The following is a 25,586-nucleotide window of genomic DNA, read 5'->3' as shown; positions in this document are numbered from 1 at the left end:
CAACTATAAATGTTTTCTCCCCTACCAAGCCATCTGTGCTGGTAGGGGCCACTTTATTTTGTGTGACCTTCACTTCTATCATGAAGTTGCACCTACAGTATGACTATCTGTATTGTTGAGGCTTGCAAGCCACACCACCATGACAATGAAATGCAGATGGGATTTCAAGCAAATTTTCACCCAATAATTAACTACAAATAAATCTTGTAGAGGAGATGCATCCCTATCTACGATTCAGGATAGCTCCTGTAGACAGTGTTTGGGTGAAAAAGTCTATAACAGGTTACCAGCAGACACCAGGCAAAAAACTGAAAATCCTCGAATACTCACGGGCAAAGTGTGTTCCTTACTTCCTATTTCTTTGATAGTTTATTGGAATGTTTGGACTCAAGAATGTAAAATCCATTTACCCATAATGTTTGTATTAAACAGGTTTTAACTTTGTTAGGTAATAGAGAGCTGATATTGTTCTTGGTAAAGTTACATAAATACTTTGTTTGAAGTATTATATAAAAACAGCAGCTGTATAGTTTAAAAGGAGGAACAGTCTTCTTTTATGAAGTAGCTGTTTTTTTTCTGCTATATACTAATATAAAGTAATGGAGAAGTAATTTTCATAATTGTCAGTGTCAGCACATTACCACTAATCATAATTTGTTTTCAGAATACATTAAAGAAGTAGCATATGTTGGCTGCTTCTGCCTGTTAATGTGTAAACTGATTTGTTCCACATCCCCGAAGGTACTCTTTTCAGATAGCACTTGTGAAACATGAAGTGTTAATGAATGATGAGCAGCTGCTCCACCAACATGTTGTGACATTTTACTGCTACAATTCTGAGAGGTTCAGCAGTTTTGCTATTTTCCTTCATACTCACCTTTGATTCTGTATAACTTGATTCTTCACTTTTATCAGATGTGTCAGGACAGACTGGTCCTCTTACTGTCAAATAGTCTTTGTTTTCAAACATCTGAAAAATTCTGGTTGTCAATTGCAATATAAAGTTGATGCAAGTGCAACATTTTTAACAATTCTCCAGAATATGAAATACTGCTGATGCTACTAGGTGTTGTAGTACACAGTGTTACCAATCTTTTTTTTATTTTTTATTTCAGCCGAGCTCCTATTCATCATCATAATTATTATCATCTTCTTTTATCGGTATATTGTGACTCACTTAAGTTCCATTACCTCAAACTCCTGGCCCCCATCACCCTAAATCCTCTCCTCTAGATTTCTCACTGATCCATATAGGATCTTATAGATCTCATAATTAAATTTTCCTTGAGGCATTTAAGTCTCATCTTTATCAGTGATAATAATGGAAGCTTAATAAATGAATTAAAATTTGTACCACAGCCAGGACTTGAACCTCCCTAATAAGCAAGGAGACCCGGGTTCAAGTTCTGGCTGTGTCATAAATCTTAATTCATTTATTCAGCTTCCATCATTATCCAGACAGGATCAATAAGACTAACCTTCAGCCCCATAGCAAAAGTATACGTATGCTCATACATATATGAAGTAATGTAGAAGTAATTTCCATAATTATCAGTGTGAGCACATTAGCACTAATCATGATTTATTTTTAGTAGTGATTGCTTCTGCCTGTTAATGTATAAACTGACTTTTTCCACACCCCAGAAGGTACTCCTTTAAGATGGCATTTATAGAATGTGGTGTGTAAATAAATGAATGAATGATGACGAATAGGTGCTCCACCAAAATATTACAATACTTAAATGATACAATTCTGAGAGCTCCAGCAGTTTTGCTGTTTTCCTTTGTACTCACCTTTGATTCTGCACACGTTTCTTCTTCACTTCCATCTGATGTGCTAGGACAGACTGGTCCGCTAGCTGACAAGTAGTCTCTGTTTTCAAATACTTGCAAAATTCTAATCGTTAGGTGGAATGTACAGTTGGTACAACATACAACATAGCCAAGCCTCTTGGATTTTGTGTTGAATATCATAAACTAAATGTTTGCAGTTTTTAAAAATAAGTGGTACTTGTCTTCATTATCAGTTATTGATCTTATTTGATCCATTGCATATTTTGTTAGTATGATGGGTATAGGTTTCATAAATATCTGTATACGATGAGCAGTTTCTTGGTCCTAATACTGTGGATGGACACTCACTTCGACCTGCTTTGTAACACGTCAAAAAAATGGTTTAAATGGCTCTGAGCACTATGGGACTTAACATCTGAGGTCATCAGTCCCCTAGAACTTAGAACTACTTAAACCTAACTAACCTAGGGACATCACACACATCCATGCCCGAGGCAGGAGTTGAACCTGTGACCGTAGCGGTCACGCGGTTCCAGACTGAAGTGCCTAGAACTGTACGGCCACACCGGCTAGCATTGTAACATGTCCTACACACCTAAAAAGGCTCATCAGGTGAAAGTTTCTACAGATAATTTTCATATCAAAATAAGTAACAGATATCAAGTATTATCAGACAGTACTGTAGTGCAAAAAGGGAAAGTCATTGCGAATTCTTGTGAATACCTTATGGTAAAGGGTCTCAATGAGAAACCTTTCACTCGTTCTGGCAGCAAAAAAAGTACTACTAGACAATATATTAGAAACAAATGTGATGATAAGGTAAAAACTTTATTGCTGGGGAAAAATGATAGAGCTGAAACTCAGAAAGTAAGTCTGTAAAATGTCATTTAGGGCAATTAATAATGAAAATCTCATTATCTTCAACTCATTGACTAGAGTCCAATTTATAGAACACTGAAAGTCAATGACAAATTCAACCTATTTAGAAATGAATTTATGTGCCACTTTGAAGCTGTCTTCCCTCTAAGAACTGCCAAAGAACAAGTACCAGAGCCATACCAGCAAACAGTGGCTCACAAAAGGAATAAAAACATCATGTAGAACTATAAGACTGTTTTATGTTTCTCTCAGAAATAGAAATGATCCTGAAATAAGGGCTCATTATAAAAGGTCCTGCAAAATCTTAAATGAAGTTCTGATAAAGGCAAAAAGTATGTCCATCAAATCAGAAATACATAATTCTGGCAACAAAATAAAGACCATCTGGGGTATTATTAAAAGAGAAACTGGTAGTTACTCAAACGATGCACAAAATATTGCAGTCAGACATAATGGGAATATCATTGATAAAGGTGAAAATGTTGCAGAAATTTTTAACAAACATTTTTTGACTGCAGCGGATAAAATAGGTTGTAATGGTTCTATAAATGCGGCTCTGAATCTTTTACAAAGAAGTGGACTTAGTGCAACACCCCAGATTAGCATGCCTCCTGTCACTGTAGAGGAAATTAAGAAGATAATAAGGACCATCAAAAACAAGAACTCAACTGGTATTGATGATATTTCCATCAAAGTCTTGAAACACACACACATCTTCATTTGTGAAGTCCTGTGCCACATCTTTAATGAATCACTGAGACTAGGAATTGTCCGTGATAGACTTAAATATGCAGTGGTGAAACCATTGTACAAGAAGGGTGACAGAAACGAAGTAACCAATTATCATCCTATTTCACTCTTAAATTGTTTGTCCAACATTCTTGAGAAACTCGTACACAGAAGGATTCTTGAACATCTTAGTAAATACAATATTCTCAATAGAAGTCAATTCGGTTTCCAGAACAACATCTCAACAGAAGATGCAATATATTCTTTCACCAATGCAATTCTTGAATCAATCAATAATAAAATGTCTACAACTGGGATTTTTTTTACCTTTCTAAGGCGTGCAATTGTGTGAACCATGAGATCTTTCTGAGAAAGGCAGAATTGTATGGATTAACTGAAGAAGCAGGGATGTGGTTTGCCTCCTATTTAAAGTACCAGAAACAGAAAGTCATGGTAAATGAAACTAATGGGGAACCAGTGTCTTCTTCTTGGGGCACAATAAACTGTGGAGTCCCACAGGGATCTATTCTAGGTCCTCTACTTTTTCTTATTTTCATAAATGACCTTCCAATGTGTACAAGGGCTAAGATAAAGTTTACTTTGTTTACTGATGACACAATGATTCTGACAGACAATTCAACAAGTACTTATCTTGAGATCACTGTAAATGCAATTTTTCAGGAGACCTTTAACTGGTTTACCTCTAATGGATTATCAGTAAATTTTGAAAAATCTCAATTGATTCAATTCCATACAAACCAAAATATTGAAGGTGAGATTAATGTTAAATACAATGATGGGAATTTAGCAAGAGTGGAGTCAACAAACTTTCTGGGTCTACTTGTTAATAGCAATCTACACTGGTCCTTACACATTCCTTACCTATATAAAAAACAAAGCTCAGAAATTTACACTATTCATATGATTGCTTCCTTCAGTGACTTAAATACTTTGAAAGCTGCCTATTTTGGTTATTTTCATGCCCTGATGGCCTATGGAATTATTTTCTGGGGAAACCAGCCAAAGGCAAACAAAATCCTCATAGCCCAGAAAAGAGTAATTAGGATTCTGTGTGGTGTCAATTACAGACATTCCTGCAGGAAACTCTTCTAAGAGCTGAGAATATTCACAACAGTATCTCAGTATATTTTCTCTCTCATGTGTTTCTTGTGTAAAAACCATTCCCTTTTTGAAATGAAGAGCATGTATCATAACTATGACACTAGGATAAAAAAATGATCTACATCTTGAGCAAAATAATCCATGTATGGTTCATAAAGTAGTACACTACTCTTGCATAAAAATATTTAATGCTCTCCCTCAGGCAATAAAAATGTCAGTTTCTGATCCACCTTAAACAGTATATTCTAAGTAAAATCATTTACTCTTGAGCAAAATAATCCATGTATGGTTCATAAAGTAGTACACTATTCTTGCATAAAAATGTTTAATGCTCTCCCTCAGGCAATAAAAATGTCAGTTACTGATCCACCTTAAACAGTATCTTCTAAGTAAAATCATTTACTCACTGAACGAATTTATGTATGAGAATATGTGAATGGATTTTGGTCTATTGTAAGACTGTTCAATGTTATTTGTAACTTTTTACAAAAAAACAATTCTTGTAAACATTTTATCCATGTAATATATTATTCATTGTACAACCTATTATTAAAAACAAATGTCTCAAAGCTATGTAAATGGCATGTTCTACACCCAAGTGATTTATCGCTAATGGGTCTACAGAACACAAGTGAAGTAAATAAATAAATAAATAAAAATAAATGAGATCTTATTGCTGAGTCTTGGCAGTTACATATAAGTACTAATTAAGGCTGTTTTCTTTTGGGCTCACCTTTGATTCTCCATTTGTCTGTTCCTCACATTTATCTGTTATTTCAGTGCAGTCTGTTTCTTTGACTGTCAGGTAGTCTCTGTTTTCAAATATCTGAAAAATTCTAGGTGTCAACTGAAATATAAAGTCAATACAAGTGCTGAACTGTTTAATGATTTCTCAAAATAAGAAATATAGCTGAGGCTTTTGGGTGTTGTGTTAAACAGTGTGTGTCAAAGTTTATTGAGGCCCTACTCATCATCATAATTATTATCAGCATCTTTTACTGGTATATTATGACCCACTTAAACTCCAACATCTTACAATCCTGGTTCACAGTTGAATTCAATATTCTCTTCCAGATTGCTCATTGATCCAGAGAAATCATTTCCTTCAATAGGCTTAGCCTTCAGGCCCATTGCAAAAGTATACACATACATGTATGCTGTAATGTAGAAGTAAATGTCATAATTACCAGTGTGAGCACATTAACACTAATCATAATTTTGTTTTAGTGTTAACATGTAAAGTGATTTGTTCCACATCCCAGGAGACACTCCTTCAAAAAGGCATTTATGGAATGACATGTGTAAATCAATGAATTGATGAGCAGGTGTTTCACCAGAATGTTGTCACTTTCTAGTGATACAGTTCTGAGAGTTTGTGCAGTTTTGCTGTAGTCCTTTGTACTCATATTTGAGTCCACTCGTAATTGTTCTTCACTTTCATCTGATTTGTGAGGACAGACTGGTTCTCTGACTGTTAGGTAGTCTCTGTTTTCAAATACCTGCAACATTCTAGTTGTTAGAAGGAATGTATAGTTGAGAAAAACCCTGCATAGTTTAGAATTCCCCAAAAGCATGAAACATAGCTGGGTGTCTTTGATATTGTGTTGAAAATTGTGCATAGGTGGTACTTATCATCATCTTTTACTGGTCCATTTTGATCCATAATATACTTTGGTAGTACATTGGATATAGGATTCTTAAATATCTGAACACAATGAGCAATTTCTCCACCCCAATACTGTGACATTTTAGTGGCAAAATGCTGAGTCTCAGCAGTTAATATAAATTCTGATAAATGCTGCCTTTTCTTGTGCTCAGCTTTGATTCTGCATCTGTCTGTTCTTCACATTCGTCTGATATGTTAGCACAGACTGGTCCCCTGGCTCCCAAATAATCTCTGTCTTCAAATACCTGAAAAATTTTAGTTGCTAACTGGGCTACACAATGGATAAAAGTGCTGCATTGTTTTATGATTTACAAAAATATATCTGAGGTCACTGGGTATTGTGTAAGATAATGTGTGTCACAGTTTGTATTATTTCATCTGAGCTCTTACTCATCATCATCATAATTAGCAGCAATATTTATTTGTATATTTTGACTCAATTGAAGTCTAATACCTGAATATTTTGACACCCAATCAATGACAATCCTCTCCTCCAGATTCCACACTGATCCAGAGACATCCTTTTTTTCAATAGGTCTAAGCTTCAGGCCCACAGCAAATGTCAATCATTTGCCCATAACTATAATTTTCAAATATGACATCACAACCCAGCCCAAACTTACAACTACAGAAAGAGCATCAAACCATTTCTATAATGGTTCCAACTCATATCCATAAGGGATCACAGTCTTCTTACCCAACACCACCTCTCAATGTTTCAAGAAAAATGATTCTGAAACCTCAAAACTTACCAGATTTGAGTATTGAACTTGATGCAACCTGTGGAAAAAGGCTCTACCACTGTTGTAGTTGATAATAGGGAGTATGTGGCACAGGGAATTTTTTCAGCTCTCAGATACTCTAGCATACAGAAATATTTTTAATGATCTCATTCTTTTCTCCACTGAGCTGCAGAAGCCCTTAGACCATCACTACTGTCTACATAAAACTCCTCACTCTTCCTGACTCTTACAGTCTTACCTTCTACCTACCCTCAGAAATAAACAAAAGAACTATCCCAGCCATCCCATTGTGGCAGACTTCAAAGCCCCTCCAGAATGCATCTCAGCTTTTGTTGGGCAATCACACATAGCCTCCAATCCCACATAAAAGACACCAATATGGTTAAATGTCTTAAATGCATTTCCACCTCTCACTGATTTGGAACCTGCCTTTTAACTATTGATGTAACCTCAATTTGCACCAATATCCCACATATATATGGTCTGTCAGCTCCAGAACACTATCTCTTCCAATGCCTCCCATAGGTCCCCATGAAATCTCATTTATTATCACATTGGTCAATTTCATCCTTATTCATAATTACATCACATTAAACGATCAGGCTTAACAACAACGTCATCAGTACGTCTATAAGAACTAAGGTAGCGCAGTACTATGCTAGACTTTTCATGAGCAACATAGAAGAAGCATTCCTCAACACCCAGAAGCTGGTTCCATAGCTCAGCTGATTTACTGATGGCATCTTTGTAATTTTTTCTCACAGGAAAGAAGATTACTTCACTTTCTGGGAGAGCTTAAGTGCTTTCTGTAATTGAGGTCCACTTGGTACTTTCCCAAATCCAAAATTGTTGGCTGACATTGACCTCCATCCCACTGAAGTGCACATCCATACCTCACTGAACATGAAACCAACCAATAACCAACAATACCTCCACACTGACAGCTGCCATTCTTTCCATGTCAAAAGCCCAGGCCCCTACAGCCTAAGCACCTATGACAAATGGATCTGCTACAATACTGAATCCCTCAACAAGTACATCATTAGCCTTTCCCAGGTTTTATTCTCTTGAAGCTGCCTCTGAGTACTTTTATTTTACTCCATATCTAAGATATAATCAATAATTGATATCTACAAATTCATGAATAGATGAATTCTTAGATATGAAGAAGTAACTGGAAAAAAAAAAAAAAAAAAAAGAAAGAAAGAAAGAAAGAAAGAAACGGAAAAAGAAAAAAAGAAAGAAAAAAGACACATCCCTTCATCATTGTCTCCAATCATCACAGCACAATAAATCTGTTTGGTAGATGGATTTTGAATTTTGAGAACATACACAAGAAAACTGTAGTCAAGTGAGTCTCAGTTACTTTTTCATCTGCGAATACTGGAATGTACCTCTGATGTTCTTTTAAAATTGTACAAAACATCAAGTGAAAAATATTTAAATAATGAGACCCCTCCTGAATCTCAATAGACCTAAGATAATTCTGGGGCTCTATAGTGGCAGTCATTGTCAAAATGAGGCTAGAGTTGCTATTTGTCTCACAAATGACATTAGGTCATGCTTTATGCAGATTATATATGGTCTCATTGTTCACCAGCAATTTATAAAAAATAAATTCCGTAATAGGCCCAAAGGTTTGGAATGTTGGTGACCCTAAATTGCCTTGCACAAATCAAGAAGCTATGGTAAATTGCAGTTCTTGTAGTCTTGCTTGGGCTACCTCCTCTTGTAATGTTCATACTAGGACATTTGCAAGGAACTGGTCGTGTTATATTGTGTGTCTTCATCACTCTATTGTTCTCCTAAATAACCTTTCTTCTCTAATTCTTTGCAGTACTTCCTGCTTGGAAATGTTTCAGAAGATTTTATTTAATTTTTGCCTATAGTCCATGATTCACAGCCATATAGTTCAATGCTCCAAATGCGGGTCTGGACACATTTTTCCTCACTTCAGTATTTATGTTGTTTGAACAAAGCATTTTTATTTTATTCATGCACATTGCTTTTGCATCTCTAATTCTTTATTCTATATCTTCTAAGCTTCTTCCTTCAGTTATCTTACTTCCCAAATATTTGTGTGATCTTGTTTATTAGATTATACTTACCTATAATCTTCGGTTTGTGCACATCTGTTAGTTGTTGTTGTTGTTGTTGTCTTCAGTCCTGAGACTGGTTTGATGCAGCTCTCCATGCTACTCTATTCTGTGCAAGATTCTTCATCTCCCAGTACCTACTGCAACCTACATCCTTCTGAATCTGTTTAGTGTAGTGGTCTCCCTCTACAATTTTTACCCTCCGCGCTGCCTTCCAATGCTAAATATGTGATCCTTTGATGCCTCAAAACATGTCCTACCAACCGATCCCTTCTTCTAGTCAAGTTGTGCCACAAACTTCTCTTCTCCCCAATCCTATTCAATACCTGCTCATTAGTTACGTGATCTATCCACCTTATCTTCAGCATTCTTCTGTAGCACCACATTTCGAAAGCTTCTATTCTCTTCTTCTCCAAATTAGTTATCGTCCATGTTTCACTTCCATACATGGCTGCTCTCCAAACAAATACTTTCAGAAACGACTTCCTGATATATAAATCTATATTCGATGTTAACAAATTTCTCTTCTTCAGAAACGCTTTCCTTGCCATTGCCAGTCTACATTTTATATCCTCTCTACTTCGACCATCATCAGTTATTTTACTTCCTAAATAGCAAAACTCCTTTACTACTTTAAGTGTCTCATTTCCTAATCTAATTCCCTCAGCATCACCCGATTTAATTTGACTACATTCCATTATCCTCATTTTGCTTTTGTTGATGTTCATCTTATATCCTCCTTTCAAGATACTGTCCAATCCGTTCAACTGCTCTTCCAAGTCCTTTGCTGTCTCTGACAGAATTACAATGTCATCGGCAAACCTCAAAGTTTTTACTTCTTCTCCATGAATTTTAAAACCTACTCCAAATTTATCTTTTGTTTCCTTTACTGCTTGCTCAATATACAGATTGAATAACATCGGGGAGAGGCTACAACCCTGTCTCACTCCTTTCCCAATCACTGCTTCCCTTTCATGCCCCTCAACTCTTCTGACTGCCATCTGGTTTCTGTACAAATTGTAAATAACCTTTCGCTCCCTGTATTTTACCCCTACCACCTTTAGAATTTGAAAGAGAGTATTCCAGTCAACATGTCAAAAGCTTTCTCTAAGTCTACAAATGTTAGAAATGTAGGTTTGCCTTTTCTTAATCTTTCTTCTAAGATAAGTCGTAAGGTCAGTATTGCCTCAAGTGTTCCAACATTTCTACGGAATCCAAACTGATCCTCCCCGAGGTCCACATCTACCAGTTTTTCCATTTGTCTGTAAAGAATTCGCGTTAGTATTTTGCAGCTGTGATTTATTAAACTGATAGTTCGGTAATTTTCACATCTGTCAGCACCTGCTTACTGTGGGATTGGAATTATTATATTCTTCTTGAAGTCTGAGGGTATTTTGCCTGTCTCATACATCTTGCTCACTAGCTGGTAGAGTTTTGTCATGACTGGCTCTTCCAAGTCCATCAGTAGTTCCAATGGAATGTTGTCTACTATGGGGGCCTTGTTTCGACTCAGGTATTTCAGTGCTCTGTCAAACTCTTCACGCAGTATCGTATCTCCCATTTTGTCTTCATCTACATCCTCTTCCATTTCCATAATATTGTCCTCAAGTACATCGCCCTTGTATAAACCTTCTATATACTCCTTCCACCTTTCTGCCTTCCCTTCTTTGCTTAGAACTGGGTTGCCATCTGAGCTCCTGATATTCATACACGTGGTTCTCTTCTCTCCAAAGGTCTCTTTAATTTTCCTGTAGGCAGTATCTATCTTACTCCTAGTGAGATAAGTTTCTACATCCTCACATTTGTCCTCTAACCATCCCTGCTTAGCCATTTTGCACTTCCTGTCGATCTCATTTTTCAGACGTTTGTATTCCTTTTTGCCTGCTTCATTTACTGCATTTTTATATTTTCTCCTTTCATCAATTAAATTCAATATTTCTTCTGTTACCCAAGGATTTCTAGCAGCCCTCGTCTTTTTACCTACTTTATCTTCTGCTGCCTTCACTTCTTCATCCCTCAGAGCTACCCATTCTTCTTCTACTGTGTTTCTTTCCCCCATTCCTGTCAATTGTTCCCTTACGCTCTCCTTGAAACTCTGTACAACCTCTGGTTTAGTCAGTTTATCCAAGTCCCATCTCCTTAAATTCCCACCTTTTTGCAGTTTCTTCAGTTTTAACCTACAGGTCATAACCAATAGATTGTGGTCAGAGTCCACATCTGCCCCTGGAAATGTCCTACAATTTAAAACCTGGTTCCAAAATCTCTGTCTTGCCATTATATAATCTATCTGGTACCTTTTAGTATCTCCAGGATTCTTCCATGTATACAACCTTCTTTTATGATTCTTGAACCAAGTGTTAGCTATGTTTCCTTCTCTCCCTTTTCCTACACTCGAATTCCAGTCACCCATGACTATTAAATTTTCGTCTCCCTTCACTACTTGAATAATTTCTTTTATCTCATCATACATTTCATCAATTTCTTCACCATCTGCAGAGCTAGTTGGCATATAAATTTGTACTACTGTAGTAGGCATGGGCTTTGTGTCTATCTTGGCCATAATAATGATTTCACTATGCTGTTTGTAGTAGCTTACCCGTACTCCTATTTTTTTATTCATTATTAAACCTACTCCTGCATTACCCCTATTTGATTTTGTATTTATAACCCTGTATTCACCTGACCAAAAGTCTTGTTCCTCCTGCCACCGAACTTCACTAATTCCCACTATATCTAACTTTAACCTATCCATTTCCCTTTTCCCATTCCACACTCCAATCTGTAGAACGCCAGTTTTCTTTCTCTTGATAATGACGTCCTCCTGTTATGTTAGTCCATCTGTTAGTATGGTAACCATAACTCATAACTCCAAAGGTTCTTTGGAGATTTCTTTCATCAGAAGCTATCACATCTATGTCATCTGCAAAACTACACATCTGCATTCTTTCTCCACTTACTTGGATACTTGTACAGACTTCTTTGCACTCATTTATTGCATGTTTTGAGTAGATGTGGGATAGGGATGGGGACATATTGCATTCTTGTGTAACAACTTTAAGAATTCTAGCTTCTTTTACTGTATATCTTACCTTTACTATCATTGTTTGTTCTTGTGTAGTTCTTTACTTATTTGAACAAAGCATTTTCATTTTACTCATTAACAATGCTTTTGCATCTCTAATTCTTTATTCTACATTTAGAATTTCCATTATTTTCTCCACTGGGCAGTGTCAAATCCTTTCATGAATTCTACATAAGCTATGTAAATTACGTATTTTGTTATGGTGGTGACATGTTTCAATTGGTGACATTCATTTTGTTCCCAATCAAGGAAACACAAGGAGACTAAGTCAAAACCTCACACATTGCAACAACTACAATATAACTAAGGTGGGGCACGTGATCGTCACATTACCCAGTTAAAACTTTTTCTCAACAACCAGCTATTCAAGTAGCATATATTACATTTTGAGGCTACATGAGTATCACCTGAAGCATGGGCAGAGCTTATGGTTAAAGAGGATTGGTGGTGCTATTAATTTCCAACTCTGGAACCCTCAGTTTTGTAACCTCATGCCGAGACAAGTTAGTCAGTTCCAGCAGCACATGTTGCTTATATAATGGTATGGATATTATGACTATGCAACTAAGGCATCAAGAAACTGCACAAGCTTTAAAAAGTAGCCTATGTTTTCATATACTAACCAAATTTTAGCTGTTAATTGGAATGAACTTAATGGTGTGTTACAACAAAAACATACTGATTTCTGTTTACCCACAAAAGTTTGGTTACTAAGAAAATTTCACAATAAATATAAATGCTGTAAATCCCCATACTCACTTCTGATTCAGCATCTGTTCGTTTTTTACTTTCATTTTCACCTGATTCCTCAGAACACTCTGACTGTTTGTCTGCAGAACACACTGGGTTTTCACACGCCTGTAATCATATCATTAATAGTTTGAATGTGCAGTTAACATAAATATTTTTTACTTTTCCACTCACCTCTGATTTTTTATTTGATTGCTGTTTACTTTTAGCTTTTCCTGGTTCCTCTGGAAACACTGGTCCTTTGGCACTACAATAGACTCGATTCACCCATGCCTGCACAGATAGAGAGAGAGAGAGAGAGAGAGAGAGAAGATAGTAGAGTTTATTCACCTTCGAACATTTTACATGTTACTGATGTAAATATTTAGGTATAAGGTAAGAGACATGAGGCACATAAAATTTCATGATATTTACATCAGTGACAGATTGTTACATACAATGTGAAAATTATATATGCAGGAACCAACAATTTGTTCCAGTTTAGTACAAGAGTAATTAGTCAGAACTTTATGTCATTTAAATCTGGTTGCTCATTCCCTTTTATGGTGTAGTATGGTTTCTTCTTAAACCACACTGGTGAAACAAATTTTAAGGGGCTGTAGGGAACAAAACGAGCAGCTCTTGAAAGTCTACCGAAAAATGTGAGGCGTAGATACTTGTAGCTGTTATGTACCTTAGCAATTGATTGTCCTGTTCTTGTGTTCATGTGTAGACATCCTACAGTTAAAATTATTTAAATTCTCTTTAACACTGTGAAGCCAACTACACATACAAAGGCTAAGTAGCGTCATAATATTGAGCTCTTTGAAGTGATATTTACAAGATTCTCTTTGAGTAATTGCTGCTATGCATCTGACAGCCTTCCATGCCATTTGAATACAATATTTTTCTGGGGCAGTTCACCCCATAAAAGAGTTCCATAGATAACATGGAAGAGGAAAAATAAAAAATATGCATGCACTAGAAGTGTTTTGCTTACATTGTTCCTCAGTTTGTAAAACAGATAAAACACTTGAGACAGTTTGGAGAACAATTTTTTTATCTCTGTGATTTGACCAGCTGAATTTCTGATCTAAGTAGAAACCTAACGGTATAATTATTTTGTGATCTTTGTTGGAGACTCTTAACTGAAAACAATGTCTTCAGTTTTGTTATTGTTAATTTTTTAATAATTTGCCTGGGACCCATTAGAACATTGGTCTGTTGTTATATTTACGTTATGTCACAGCTGCTCTAGGTCATGAACTTGTGTTTTAAGAGTTGTATCATCTGCATACAGTACTGTCTCACAAGACAAGAAGGGGGGGGGGGGGGGGTAAAGATTTACATATACAATAAACTGGAATGGATCCAGTTCTGATCACTGTGGAATGCCTTTTGTAACAAGTAAAGAGTCTGATCTTCAGGTGTTTACAGTTAACATCTGCTCTCTAACCCAATAATGTGAAGAGCATCCTCTCCGACTCTGCAGTACTGTAGCTTTTTATAGGTAACCTATGGGAGAAAATATCAAAAGCTTTGCTAAAATCCAGGTCTATTGCACAAATTGTTTTCCTACTCTAAAAAGAATCATGTACATATGTACTTTTGTAATGATGGTCTCAAATGCCATGTAGGTGGAGATATAATGTCTGAAACCATATTGTGCTGGCTCATCTGTGCGTTCATGCAATATTCTATAATTTTTTATATGACTGATATGAGCAAGATGAGACTATGGTTATAAGGAGATGTTTAATCACCTTTTCTATGTACAGATTTTACAATAGTAAGTTGTGGCAATTTTGGAAGATTCCTTCATGTAGCATTTGCTTGATAATTTCGGTTAGTGGCAATAGAATTTCTATCTCTATATTTTAGTTACATAATTAAAGCACAATTTTAAAAGTCATAGAGATCTTCTGCTTCTGAAATGCTAAGTTTGGCGGTTGCTTCAATAACATGACTGTAGGATACACAAGACAAGCAGAAGTCATCATATGACTTACTATCTAGAGCTGGGAGAAAAACTACAGCATTATTTTCATCTTCAGTGAGATTTTTATTTCAGCCAAAACTGGTAAAGTGCGTGTTTAAGATGTTTGGTTGAAGTGGAATGTTTTTATGATTATATTCAGAGCTTATATCTGTTTTAATAACTTTCAATGCTGCTTTACACTAATTTGTTGAACTGAGTATACAGTTGTCATTGGCTTTCCTCGTGGCTACTCTAATTTCTGATCTATAAACCCTTCTCGCTGCTGTATAAATTTCTTTCTCTGCTAGAATCTGTTGCAATCATTTCCCCTCTATGTTTGCTCAGATGTGGTCTGTACTTGTTCCACATTTCTTGAAGTTTATTAGACAGGTTCTACTTTGTGTGATTCTTGTGATATCTGGGATAACATGAGTCAAAGTTTTGTAAATAACTCTAAAAAGTTCTGTCCTGATTCATTGGCAGACATTTCAAAGGTGATCACTGCACCCCATGTCGTATGGTTAAGATTGGTTTTTAAGATTCAATTTATGTACATTGATTGGTCTGATTACCCTTCCTAGTTCTGTATATCTTTATTCATCCTGTAAATCGTGATTAAGTACATTGTTTGTACAAACAATATAGGATAAGTCAGATTTCAAATAGTACAAAGAAGTTTGTACATACTGTGATTTGCAAAACAACAGTCAATACATGTTGAATGCTGGTAACATAATTATAAAAAGCATAAGATGATTGACAGAATAGTATGGTTAAGAATAATTATGCGATCAATTGCACCATATTTCCTTGGTGGTCCAGAAACCCAGAAACAGAAAAGAAGCAGTGGTCAAGTAAGTATTCTTTTACTTTCACTTTAAACTTAGGTAAATTTTGTATCTGTTTCAGAAGTAATGGGATGATTCTATAACATAAAGCAAGTATGAAACACTCCTCCCTAAAAAAGTTTGTACTTACTGAACTGACATGCAGGTAATGCTTCTATCTAGTATCATGAGAGTGGAAATCACAATTGTGCTTGAAGATATTTTCTTCTTTTAATAAGCATATTATTACAAAGATTAGTACTTCATAGATATAAACAAAGAAGAGGCAGTATACTGAGACTTTTAAATATTGGTCTACATGAGAATTTGCATTTAGATGTATTAATATTCTAACAAACTTCTTTGGAGCCTAAATGTTTTTGTGACACATATGGAGTTCCCACAAAAGATAATTCCATACATTAGTAGTGAATGGATAATGCCATGGTACATTGTGACCACTGATGCATGACTGGTACTTTGTGAGTGGTTTCTTACAGCATATGTAAGTGTATTTAGCTTTTTATTTATGTTATTTATGTGCACCTCCCACATCAGGTTAACCTGGGTATATATACCCAAAACTTTTGTCACGTTCACAGATAGCCTAGGACAGTTTTTATACAACTGTTAAAAATTGGTGTTGGTAGATGGAATTTCTGTGAAGTGTGAAAATTGACCAAAACACAATTTTTTCAGAATTTATTACTAGCTTATTTATTCTGAACCATTGTGTTAAATCTTGTATTACACCTGTAGCTGTTTTTTGTAGGCTGTCTTCATCACATGACTTAATCAGGATATTTGTGTCATCTGCAAAAAGTACTGTTGTCCCTTAGTTAATTATTGTTGATATATCATTAACATAAACAATGATAAGAATGGGCCCAAGGACTGTCCCTTGAGGGACACCAAACTGATTTCCCGTGCACTACTATAAATATTAGAAATTCTGTGCATTTTTATGTCTTTTGTATTTTACTTGAGTAATCTCTTGATGACTACGCAGGTAAGAGTGGATCCACCAGTTTGGTATGCCTTATATTCCATAATTTCTTAACTTCTGCAAAAGGATGTCATGAAAAGTTACATCAAAAGCTTTTCTAAGATCAAGGAATATGACAGAAACATGTTGTTTATTAACTACTGCCTGTTAGAAGTTCATATAGGAAGGTAAAAATAGCTCAGTGTGTTGATCTGCCAGTTCTGAATCCATGTCCTGAATTTCTTTATTTAGGAAGGCTGTTAGTTTTCTAAGAAATAGTTGAGGGACTGTCTTTTTTTTTTGTTTAGAGGGTGCCTAAGTCACTGCCCTGCATGATCTGAAATACTAAGGTTCACAGTATTAAATTCTGTTTTATTACACTGTACGTTGCAGATTACATTATCTAAATGTGCGCTGAGTCTCGTGGGCTCGTTATTTAGACAGCAGAATTTGAGTAATCTTAATGTGTCTAATAGGTGCTTCAAACAAGTCTCATATCTAATGTCTGCATTAATATCACCAAATATAGAATTCTGTAATTTTTATATTTTAATCCTAGAACATAACCGGTGACCCAAATTGAGAAGCAAGTGTCGAATGGATGAATGGATGGAGAGGGTTGTATGGGCACACAATGGCAAGTCTTCAGCGCCCGCTCAGTAACAGATTGAGACGGGTGTCAAGAAAATACTCAGAACAGTAAGATAAGACAAAAGGTAAAACACAGGTAAACAAATGTGGGACGAATCATGCTGTCAGCAGTAAAACATGGACAACACAAGAAGCAAGTGTCTGTTGGGAAAACATGAAGAGGGTAAAACAGTAAGCTATTTGCCCCGAAAATACTGGCCTGAAAAACACTGGCCTGGAGAACACAAGTAACGAGAATCGCTCAAGGAGGAAGAATATTCGACAAGGACCAACTGCTTCCACTGGATACACATGTGGCATACTAAAATGATTTGAGATATTTTTTTTAGATTACATTCTCGTTCTGTGTTTGTGTAACTATTGTTTGTCTTCAAACACTGGAAAATTCAGATTCACACAATTATAGTTTTCGGCCATTAAGACCTTTGTCAGCAAAACACACACACACACAAGTCTGCAGTCACAGACAACTGAAACCCCACTGGAGTGCAAGTTGCGCACGTGTGGTGTGTGTGTGTGTGTGTGTGTGTGTGTGTGTGTATTGTTGACAAAGGCCTTAATGGCCGAAAGCTATAATTGTGTGAATCTTTTTGTTGTGCCTATCGCAACTCAACATCTCCACTATATGGTGAGCAGCAACTTTCCTCTCTAATATTGTTTGTATTCTATACTCCTGGCATGCAGTCACTCAAATTATCGCGTAAGAGATGGTGCAGTTTTCTCTTGGGTTCTTATTCCATAGTGTTCTCGGCAGTTAAAATATGTATCAACCCGTTTTGTTTGTGAACCTATAAGATGAGAGTTTTTTATTTATTGTCGTGGAAAGACTGTGTACATTGTGAGATGCACTTTTCTTTAATCTTCCTACGATAAAAGATTCTACGTTGCTTCGCTTTTAGCCATTTTCATGGCCAAACCTATGGGTGGTAGTTGAATCAACGAAGGTACATGTATGTAGAGGTTCGAAATTAGCATAGTATTCTAGGATTACGAGCATTAACTTATCGTCAGTTTTTCATGATTTTTCTATAAATAATTCTGTGTTATTTCTAGGAGAATGGCATGGGTGTGTATCGATGAAACAATTACTCATGGAAAGGAAAAAATCTAGATGAGGCCATTATCTAGAAGTGGATGCCAAATAATTAATGATGATAAATTTGCAAAGACCAGAGAGAGAGATATTCAAATTAATTGAGAACAGAAAAATGTGTAGAATAGTATACCACTTGTAGCTGATTGTCACCACGGAGGATCACAATGGACCATATTGTTCCATTCACAAAGGGGTATCGACAATGTAGCACTACAGCGAATCTCGATGTGACTGCATCTACAGTTCAACACACCATGCAATTCTGAGATCTAAAATGTTTTTAAAGGAGTCTCACTTCAAACTGTCCAACAGTATATTTGATGCTACAGTGATGACCTCAATCTACCAAATTCTACTGTTGACAGTCTTGTTGTATATGAACACCAAATGTGATGATTTTAGGCGTCACTGGAGACGAGTCCAGGGTGTTAGTACTGCCTTTCCTTCAGTTGATTCCATGTGACACCTTCCAGTGGGTCAAGTGCGACAAAAAACGGTCAAGTCGTCTTTGAATGCCACTGTTTCCTTGACTTGCTAAATCCCCCATAATGTTTTGCTATGAATACGCCTGGGATTATTGATGATTTGTGGCCTTGCATACAAAACTGCAGAAGGGAGATTCCCCCTGAATAATCCAGACGCTCTTTGATTCACATAAGGCTTCGTACCATACTGTAACGAATTCTCAAAGTCAGAGATCATCTACAAATCTATATGGTAAGGTACCTGTAATTTTACTAGCTGTATTGTATCGTCACGTAGGCTTACCGTATTAAAGTCCATTTCAGTCACGTGCAGGCCCACTAAAATCATTCTTGATGCTGCAGCATCCATAAACTTTATTGTATTTTGATCGAAGCAAGCATAATTACACTTTTCCAAATGTGCACAATGATGTGTCTCTGTAATTATGGCCGCAATACGTTTATCTTTCTCGGTTACCGGTACTAATTAATGATACCAACGTTCTTTTATTACATTGCCCTATTTTCGTTTTTGTGATGGAGGGCCTATGTAAATCAGTATGGTACCGGTAGTCGTATTAACTAAAAGAAACACTTTTTTAACCTTGTTTCACAAAGTTTGTGAAGGCTAAGAAAGTGTTTCGCTCAATTAATAAAATACAGGAACCTATCCTGCAATGTTTCACCAAGAACCCACAGCTGATCATTTAAAATATAGTAATTAAGATGCTAACTATGTAGGGTACATTTTTAATCTATCAGACGGTAATGTACCTGTCTACATGCTGTTGAGGGCGAGACCAAGCGTTTTAAGCAACTGGCCATTTTAGCATACAGTATTTGACTTATTTCACTTCCTAGCTTTTGCTCGAAAATTTTTACCCGCGTCACTGCAAGATTTCATAGAGTAGCCTACAAGCTGTAACTGCTTACTCTGTGATGTGCAGGCATTAACGAACAAAAAGTTCGCGAGAGTAAGTAGGGCACTGTTTCGTCCTGTGCCATTTCCATAAAATAAGATGTTTTATCTGTGAAGCAGCTGTTTTCCTTCCCCTCGCTTTGTGGCGCGAGATGGTGATAATGTTTGCATCGTTTAGTATTTTTTCTGCAGTATTTTAAGGAAAAAGTTCCTATCCAAGTGAAGTACGTCATCTGAATGTGGACTATATGTATTATATGTTGCCCTGTCGTATAAAACAGCTTTTTCAAAGATGTAGCAAGTTCCCTTTGTAAAACCGAATTTACGTTAAAAAGTTACTCAGAACCCATATATATAAAATATCTTATGGAGGTAGATGTTCTGCTTGCGAGTTGCGAGCAGAGTACTTCATGAAAAAAATCATTTCGGGAACGTACTTTTCGGCAACAAGAGCTTCAGAGTCGTAACTTATGCAGAATTATTTTTCCAGCTATAAATTTTTCTGTGTAACTAAACCAAGCACAGAAGTACTTTAGAGCTGAATCGAAAATGCATCTGGTATAGCTAACATAATGGCCACAAGTGTTCAATACGGTACCCGTACAAACTTTGCACTACTCAAAGAGTACGGATATGGCAACTTGCACATCAAAATATCTGTAATTCTGATCATATGTCCAAGACGTATATCGAGGGCGGCTCTACTAACGGACGAAAAAGGCAGCAGTTTAGGTCGTAGGATGTTAGTACAGAAAGGGTACGAACTGGATGCGGGGATACGTAAAAAAAGCAGCAAATTATGTTATACTTTAATTCACATCGCTAGCGGTGTTGCATCCTCGTCATATCAAATCATTACCAGGACACAGCAGTATTGCAATCACGAAGTACGAGCCACTTCAGCCCCCTCGTCATGACACTAATTGGTCAATAATGTCGCAGTAACAATGGATAAATTTAGTTCCTCGCTAAACGGAATACACCTAAACAAAACGTGATAACGTAAATACCCACGTCCATATACTGCAGACTGTTGTGAAGTGCATGGCAGAGTGTACTTCCTGTACTCATTCACGTGTAAAGCAAGGAAAGAATGACTGTTTAAACGACTTAACTGAATCTTGTCTTCGATACCATTAGGAGAGCGCAACGTCGGGTGTTACAGTAGTTTATATTCCTAGATTCGTCATTTGAAGCTCGGTCTCTAAACTTTGTAAGCAGACTTTCTTACGACAGTTTGCGGCTATCATCAAATGCCTGACTGTTCAGTTTCTTCAGCATCTCTGTGATACTTTCCCACGTGTCCATTCGTGCTCCTCTTCTCTGTGTACATTCGATATCCCCGTTAGTCCTATTATGGTACGGGCTCCACGCACTTGAGCAATATTCTACGATGGATCCCACGAGTGTTTTGTAACTAGTGTCCTTTGGAGGCTGATTGCATTTCCCTAGAATGCTACTAATAAACCGAAGTCTGCCACCTGCGAGTGAGCCTATGTGATCGTTCCATTTTAGGTCCCTACAGATTGTTACAGCCAGATATTTGTATGAGATGACCAATTCCAGTTGTGAGTCGTTGATATTGTAGTCACAGGACAATATACACTCCTGGAAATTGAAATAAGAACACCGTGAATTCATTGTCCCAGGAAGGGGAAACTTTATTGACACATTCCTGGGGTCAGATACATCACATGATCACACTGACAGAACCACAGGCATATAGACACAGGCAACAGAGCATGCACAATGTCGGCACTAGTACAGTGTATATCCACCTTTCGCAGCAATGCAGGCTGCTATTCTCCCATGGAGACGATCGTAGAGATGCTGGATGTAGTCCTGTGGAACGGCTAGCCATGCCATTTCCACCTGGCGCCTTAGTTGGACCAGCGTTCGTGCTGGACGTGCAGACCGCGTGAGACGACGCTTCATCCAGTCCCAAACATGCTCAATGGGGGACAGATCCGGAGATCTTGCTGGCCAGGGTAGCTGACTTACACCTTCTAGAGCACGTTGGTTGGCACGGGATACATGCGGACGTGCATTGTCCTGTTGGAACAGCAAGTTCCCTTGCCGGTCTAGGAATGGTAGAACGATGGGTTCGATGACGGTTTGGATGTACCGTGCACTATTCAGTGTCCCCTCGACGATCACCAGAGGTGTACGGCCAGTGTAGGAGATCGCTCCCCACACCATGATGCCGGGTGTTGGCCCTGTGTGCCTAGGTCGTATGCAGTCCTGATTGTGGCGCTCACCTGCACGGCGCCAAACACGCATACGACCATCATTGGCACCAAGACAGAAGCGACTCTCATCGCTGAAGACGACACGTCTCCATTCGTCCCTCCATTCACGCCTGTCGCGACACCACTTGAGGCGGGCTGCACTATGTTGGGACGTGAGCGGAAGACGGCCTAACGGTGTGCGGGGGGACCGTAGCCCAGCTTCATGGAGACGGTTGCGAATGGTCCTCGCCGATACCCCAGGAGCAACAGTGTCCCTAATTTGCTGGGAAGTGGCGGTGCGGTCCCCTACGGCACTGCGTAGGATCCTACGGTCTTGGCGTGCATCCGTGCGTCGCTGCGGTCCGGTCCCAGGTCGACGGGCACGTGCACCTTCCGCCGACCACTGGCGACAACATCGATGTACTGTGGAGACCTCACGCCCCACGTGTTGAGCAATTCGGCGGTACGTCCACCCGGCCTCCCGCATGCCCACTATACGCCCTCGCTCAAAGTCCGTCAACTGCACATACGGTTCACGTCCACGCTGTCGCGGCATGCTACCAGTGTTAAAGACTGCGATGGAGCTCCGTATGCCACGGCAAACTGGCTGACACTGACGGCGGCGGTGCACAAATGCTGCGCAGCTAGCGCCATTCGACGGCCAACACCGCGGTTCCTGATGTGTCCGCTGTGCCGTGCGTGTGATCATTGCTTGTACAGCCCTCTCGCAGTGTCCGGAGCAAGTATGGTGGGTCTGACACACCGGTGTCAATGTGTTCTTTTTTCCATTTCCAGGAGTGTATATATATATATTTTTCGTTTCGCTTTTACGTGTCTGCACATTTAAAGCAAGTTCTCAATCTTTATACCACTTTGAAATCAAGATCGAACTGAATATTTGCGCACCTTTTTCAGAAAGCATTTTCTTATAAATAACTGCATCATCCCCCCAACATCCACAGTGCTGAGTGTCAACTGAGTTTGCGGATACAACACACTTCCCTGGTGTGCAACTGACGTTACTTCAAAATGGCCAATGACTTTCCATCCAAGATAGTATGCGGTTCATTCCGGCCTTCCCTACCAAGAAATTCTCATTCCAGTCACAAATTTCGCGTGATACACCCAATGATCGTACTTTTGGTAATAATCATAGGCATGGTACTGAGTCAGATACTTTTTGAAAATCAGGAAATGTCCGGCTACCTGGCTGTCTTGATCCGTGGTTTTCAAGCTGTTATCTCAGAATAGTGCTAATTGGATTTCACATGAGGCACGTTTTTGGAATCTGTGCTGATTGGCATGGTGGAGTTAATTCTGTTCGAGATATCTCATTATATTTGAGCTCAGAATATGTTCTAAGATTCTACAACAAAGAGATGTCAAGGATATTGGAAGGCAGGATTGTGGCCCACTTCTGCTACCCTTTATGTAGATGTGTGTGAGCTGTACTTTCTTCCAAACATTAGGTACTTTTATTTGTTCGAGCGATCCACGATGCATTATGATAAAAAAAGGGGGGCTAACTCAGTCGAAAATTACCTATAGAATTTGATAGGGATTTTATCGAGCCTGAGGCTTTGTTCGATTTGATCAATTGCAGTTGTTTGTCAACAACACTGACACTAATCCCTACATTACTCACCTATGCAATGGTACAATGGTACAATGGAGCGACGCCCTTGAATTTTTCTTTGTGAAGGAACAAATGGATTTCAGAATATCTGTTTTTGTTTTGTTGCTCTGAGTTTCAGTTTCTGTGTCGTAACTTTGGTATCATAGACAGTCTTTACATGCGACCATAATTTCTTTGGCTCTTTTTTGGGGGGTCCTTAGGTCATATTGTGCTACGGTAGTCGTTTGAAGACTTCACACATTGCCCTCTTGAGAGCCAAATGCATTTCATTCGGCATCTTCGTATCTATAGCCCTATGCTTTGTTTTAAACTTGTTATGCAGTTGCCTCTGATTCTTTAAAAGTTTCATTACAATGACTGCACACCATGGAGCATTACTCCCATCAACTGCTCTAATATGTACATGTAGGTATGGTCAACAGTTCCTCTTAACCTGAACAACAATTCTTCCAAATGTCCTTTCCAGAGATAAATGTTTCGAATTCCTCATGGAGATAGGACACTAATGCCTCTTTACCTATTTTGTTGAATACATAAATTCTCTAATTGTGTCTGTATCTGGATGTACTTCCCCAGAAGTCCCCATTTAAGTGGGTAGGAGTGGACTGCGAAACATTGTTGTCAGGTGGTGACGCCTGCTACCGAAAATCAGACCAGCTACATCTACATCTACATACATACTCCGCAATCCACCATACGGTGCGTGGCGGATGTTGCATCGTACCACAACTAGCATCTTCTCTCCCTGTTCCACTCCCAAACAGAACGAGGGAAAAATGACTGCCTATACGCCTCTGTAGGAGCCCTAATCTCTCTTATCTTATCTTTGTGGTCTTTCAGCGAAATGTAAGTTGGCGGCAGTAAAATTGTACTGCAGTCAGCCTCAAATGCTGGTTCTCTAAATTTCCTCAGTAGCGATTCACGAAAAGAACGCCTCCTTTCCTCTAGAGACTGCTACCCGAGTTCCTGAAGCATTTCTGTAACATTCGCGTGATGATCAAACCTACCAGTAACAAAACTAGCAGCCCGCCTCGGAATTGCTTCTATGTCCTCCCTCAATCCGACCGGGTAGGGATCCCAAACGCTCGAGCAGTACTCAAGAATAGGTGGTATTAGTGTTTTATAAGCGGTCTCCTTTACAGATGAACCACATCTTCCCAAAATTATACCAATGAACCGAAGACGACTATCCGCCTTACCCACAACTGCCATTACATGCTTGTCCCACTTCATATCGCTGTGCAATGTTACGCCCAAACATTTAATCGACGTGACTGTGTCAAGCGCTACACTACTAATGGAGTATTCAAACATTACAGGATTCTTTTTCCTATTCATCTGCATTATTTTACATTTATCTATATTTAGAGTAAGCTGCCATTCTTTACACCAATCACAAATCCTGTCCAAGTCATCTTGTATCCTCCTACAGTTACTCAACGACGACACCTTCCCGTATGCCACAGCACCATCAGCAAACAGCCGCAAGCTGCCATCCACCCTTTCCAAAAGATCATTTATGTAGATAGAAAATAACAGCGGACCTACCACACTTCCCTGGGGCACTCCCGATGATACCCTCACCTCCGATGAACACTCACCATCGAGGACAACGTACTTAAGAAGTCTTCGAGCCACCCACATGCTTGGGAACCAATTCCATATGCTCGTACCTTAGTTAGGAGTCTGCAGTGGGGCACCGAGTCAAATGCTTTCCGCAAGTGAAAGAATATGGCATCCGTCTGATACCCTTCATCCCTAAAGCCGTGCTGATGCATGGGCAGCAAATTCTCTGTCTCAAGGAAATTCATTATATTCGAACTGAGAATATGTTCGAGAATCCTGCAACAATACGATGTTAATGATATTGGTCTGTAATTTTGAGGATCCGTCCTTCTACCATTCTTATATACAGGCGTCACCTGCGCTTTTCCAGTCGCACAGGGAGTCGGACCGTATCAG

The 25,586-nt window shown here is 38.3% G+C and overlaps 1 protein-coding gene across 4 annotated transcripts in view; it reads right to left on the bottom strand.

Moving 5' to 3' along the window:
• Nucleotides 1-19,800, bottom strand: part of LOC126271987 (uncharacterized) — a 68,123-nt gene extending 48,323 nt beyond the window's left edge. Inside the window, exons 1-5 of one of the 4 annotated variants that reach the window (XM_049974460.1) lie at nt 19,616-19,727; nt 13,036-13,134; nt 12,871-12,969; nt 5,258-5,350; nt 878-970 (exon numbers count right to left, since the gene is read on the bottom strand). In XM_049974460.1, coding sequence (XP_049830417.1) covers nt 878-970; nt 5,258-5,350; nt 12,871-12,969; nt 13,036-13,134; nt 19,616-19,666 — 435 coding nt within the window. In that variant the 5' untranslated portion in view covers nt 19,667-19,727. Of the gene's footprint in view, nt 1-877; nt 971-5,257; nt 5,351-12,870; nt 12,970-13,035; nt 13,135-19,615 lie in introns of all 4 variants that reach the window. The other 3 variants (XM_049974461.1, XM_049974462.1, XM_049974463.1) reach the window with 3 other exon arrangements.
• Between the last annotated feature and the right edge of the window lie 5,786 nt (nt 19,801-25,586).

This window comes from Schistocerca gregaria, chromosome 5, assembly GCF_023897955.1.
Source record: "Schistocerca gregaria isolate iqSchGreg1 chromosome 5, iqSchGreg1.2, whole genome shotgun sequence".
Lineage (NCBI taxonomy): Eukaryota > Metazoa > Arthropoda > Insecta > Orthoptera > Acrididae > Schistocerca > Schistocerca gregaria.
Note: the sequence above shows the minus strand (reverse complement) of the source record. Positions and strands in the feature narration are given on the sequence as shown.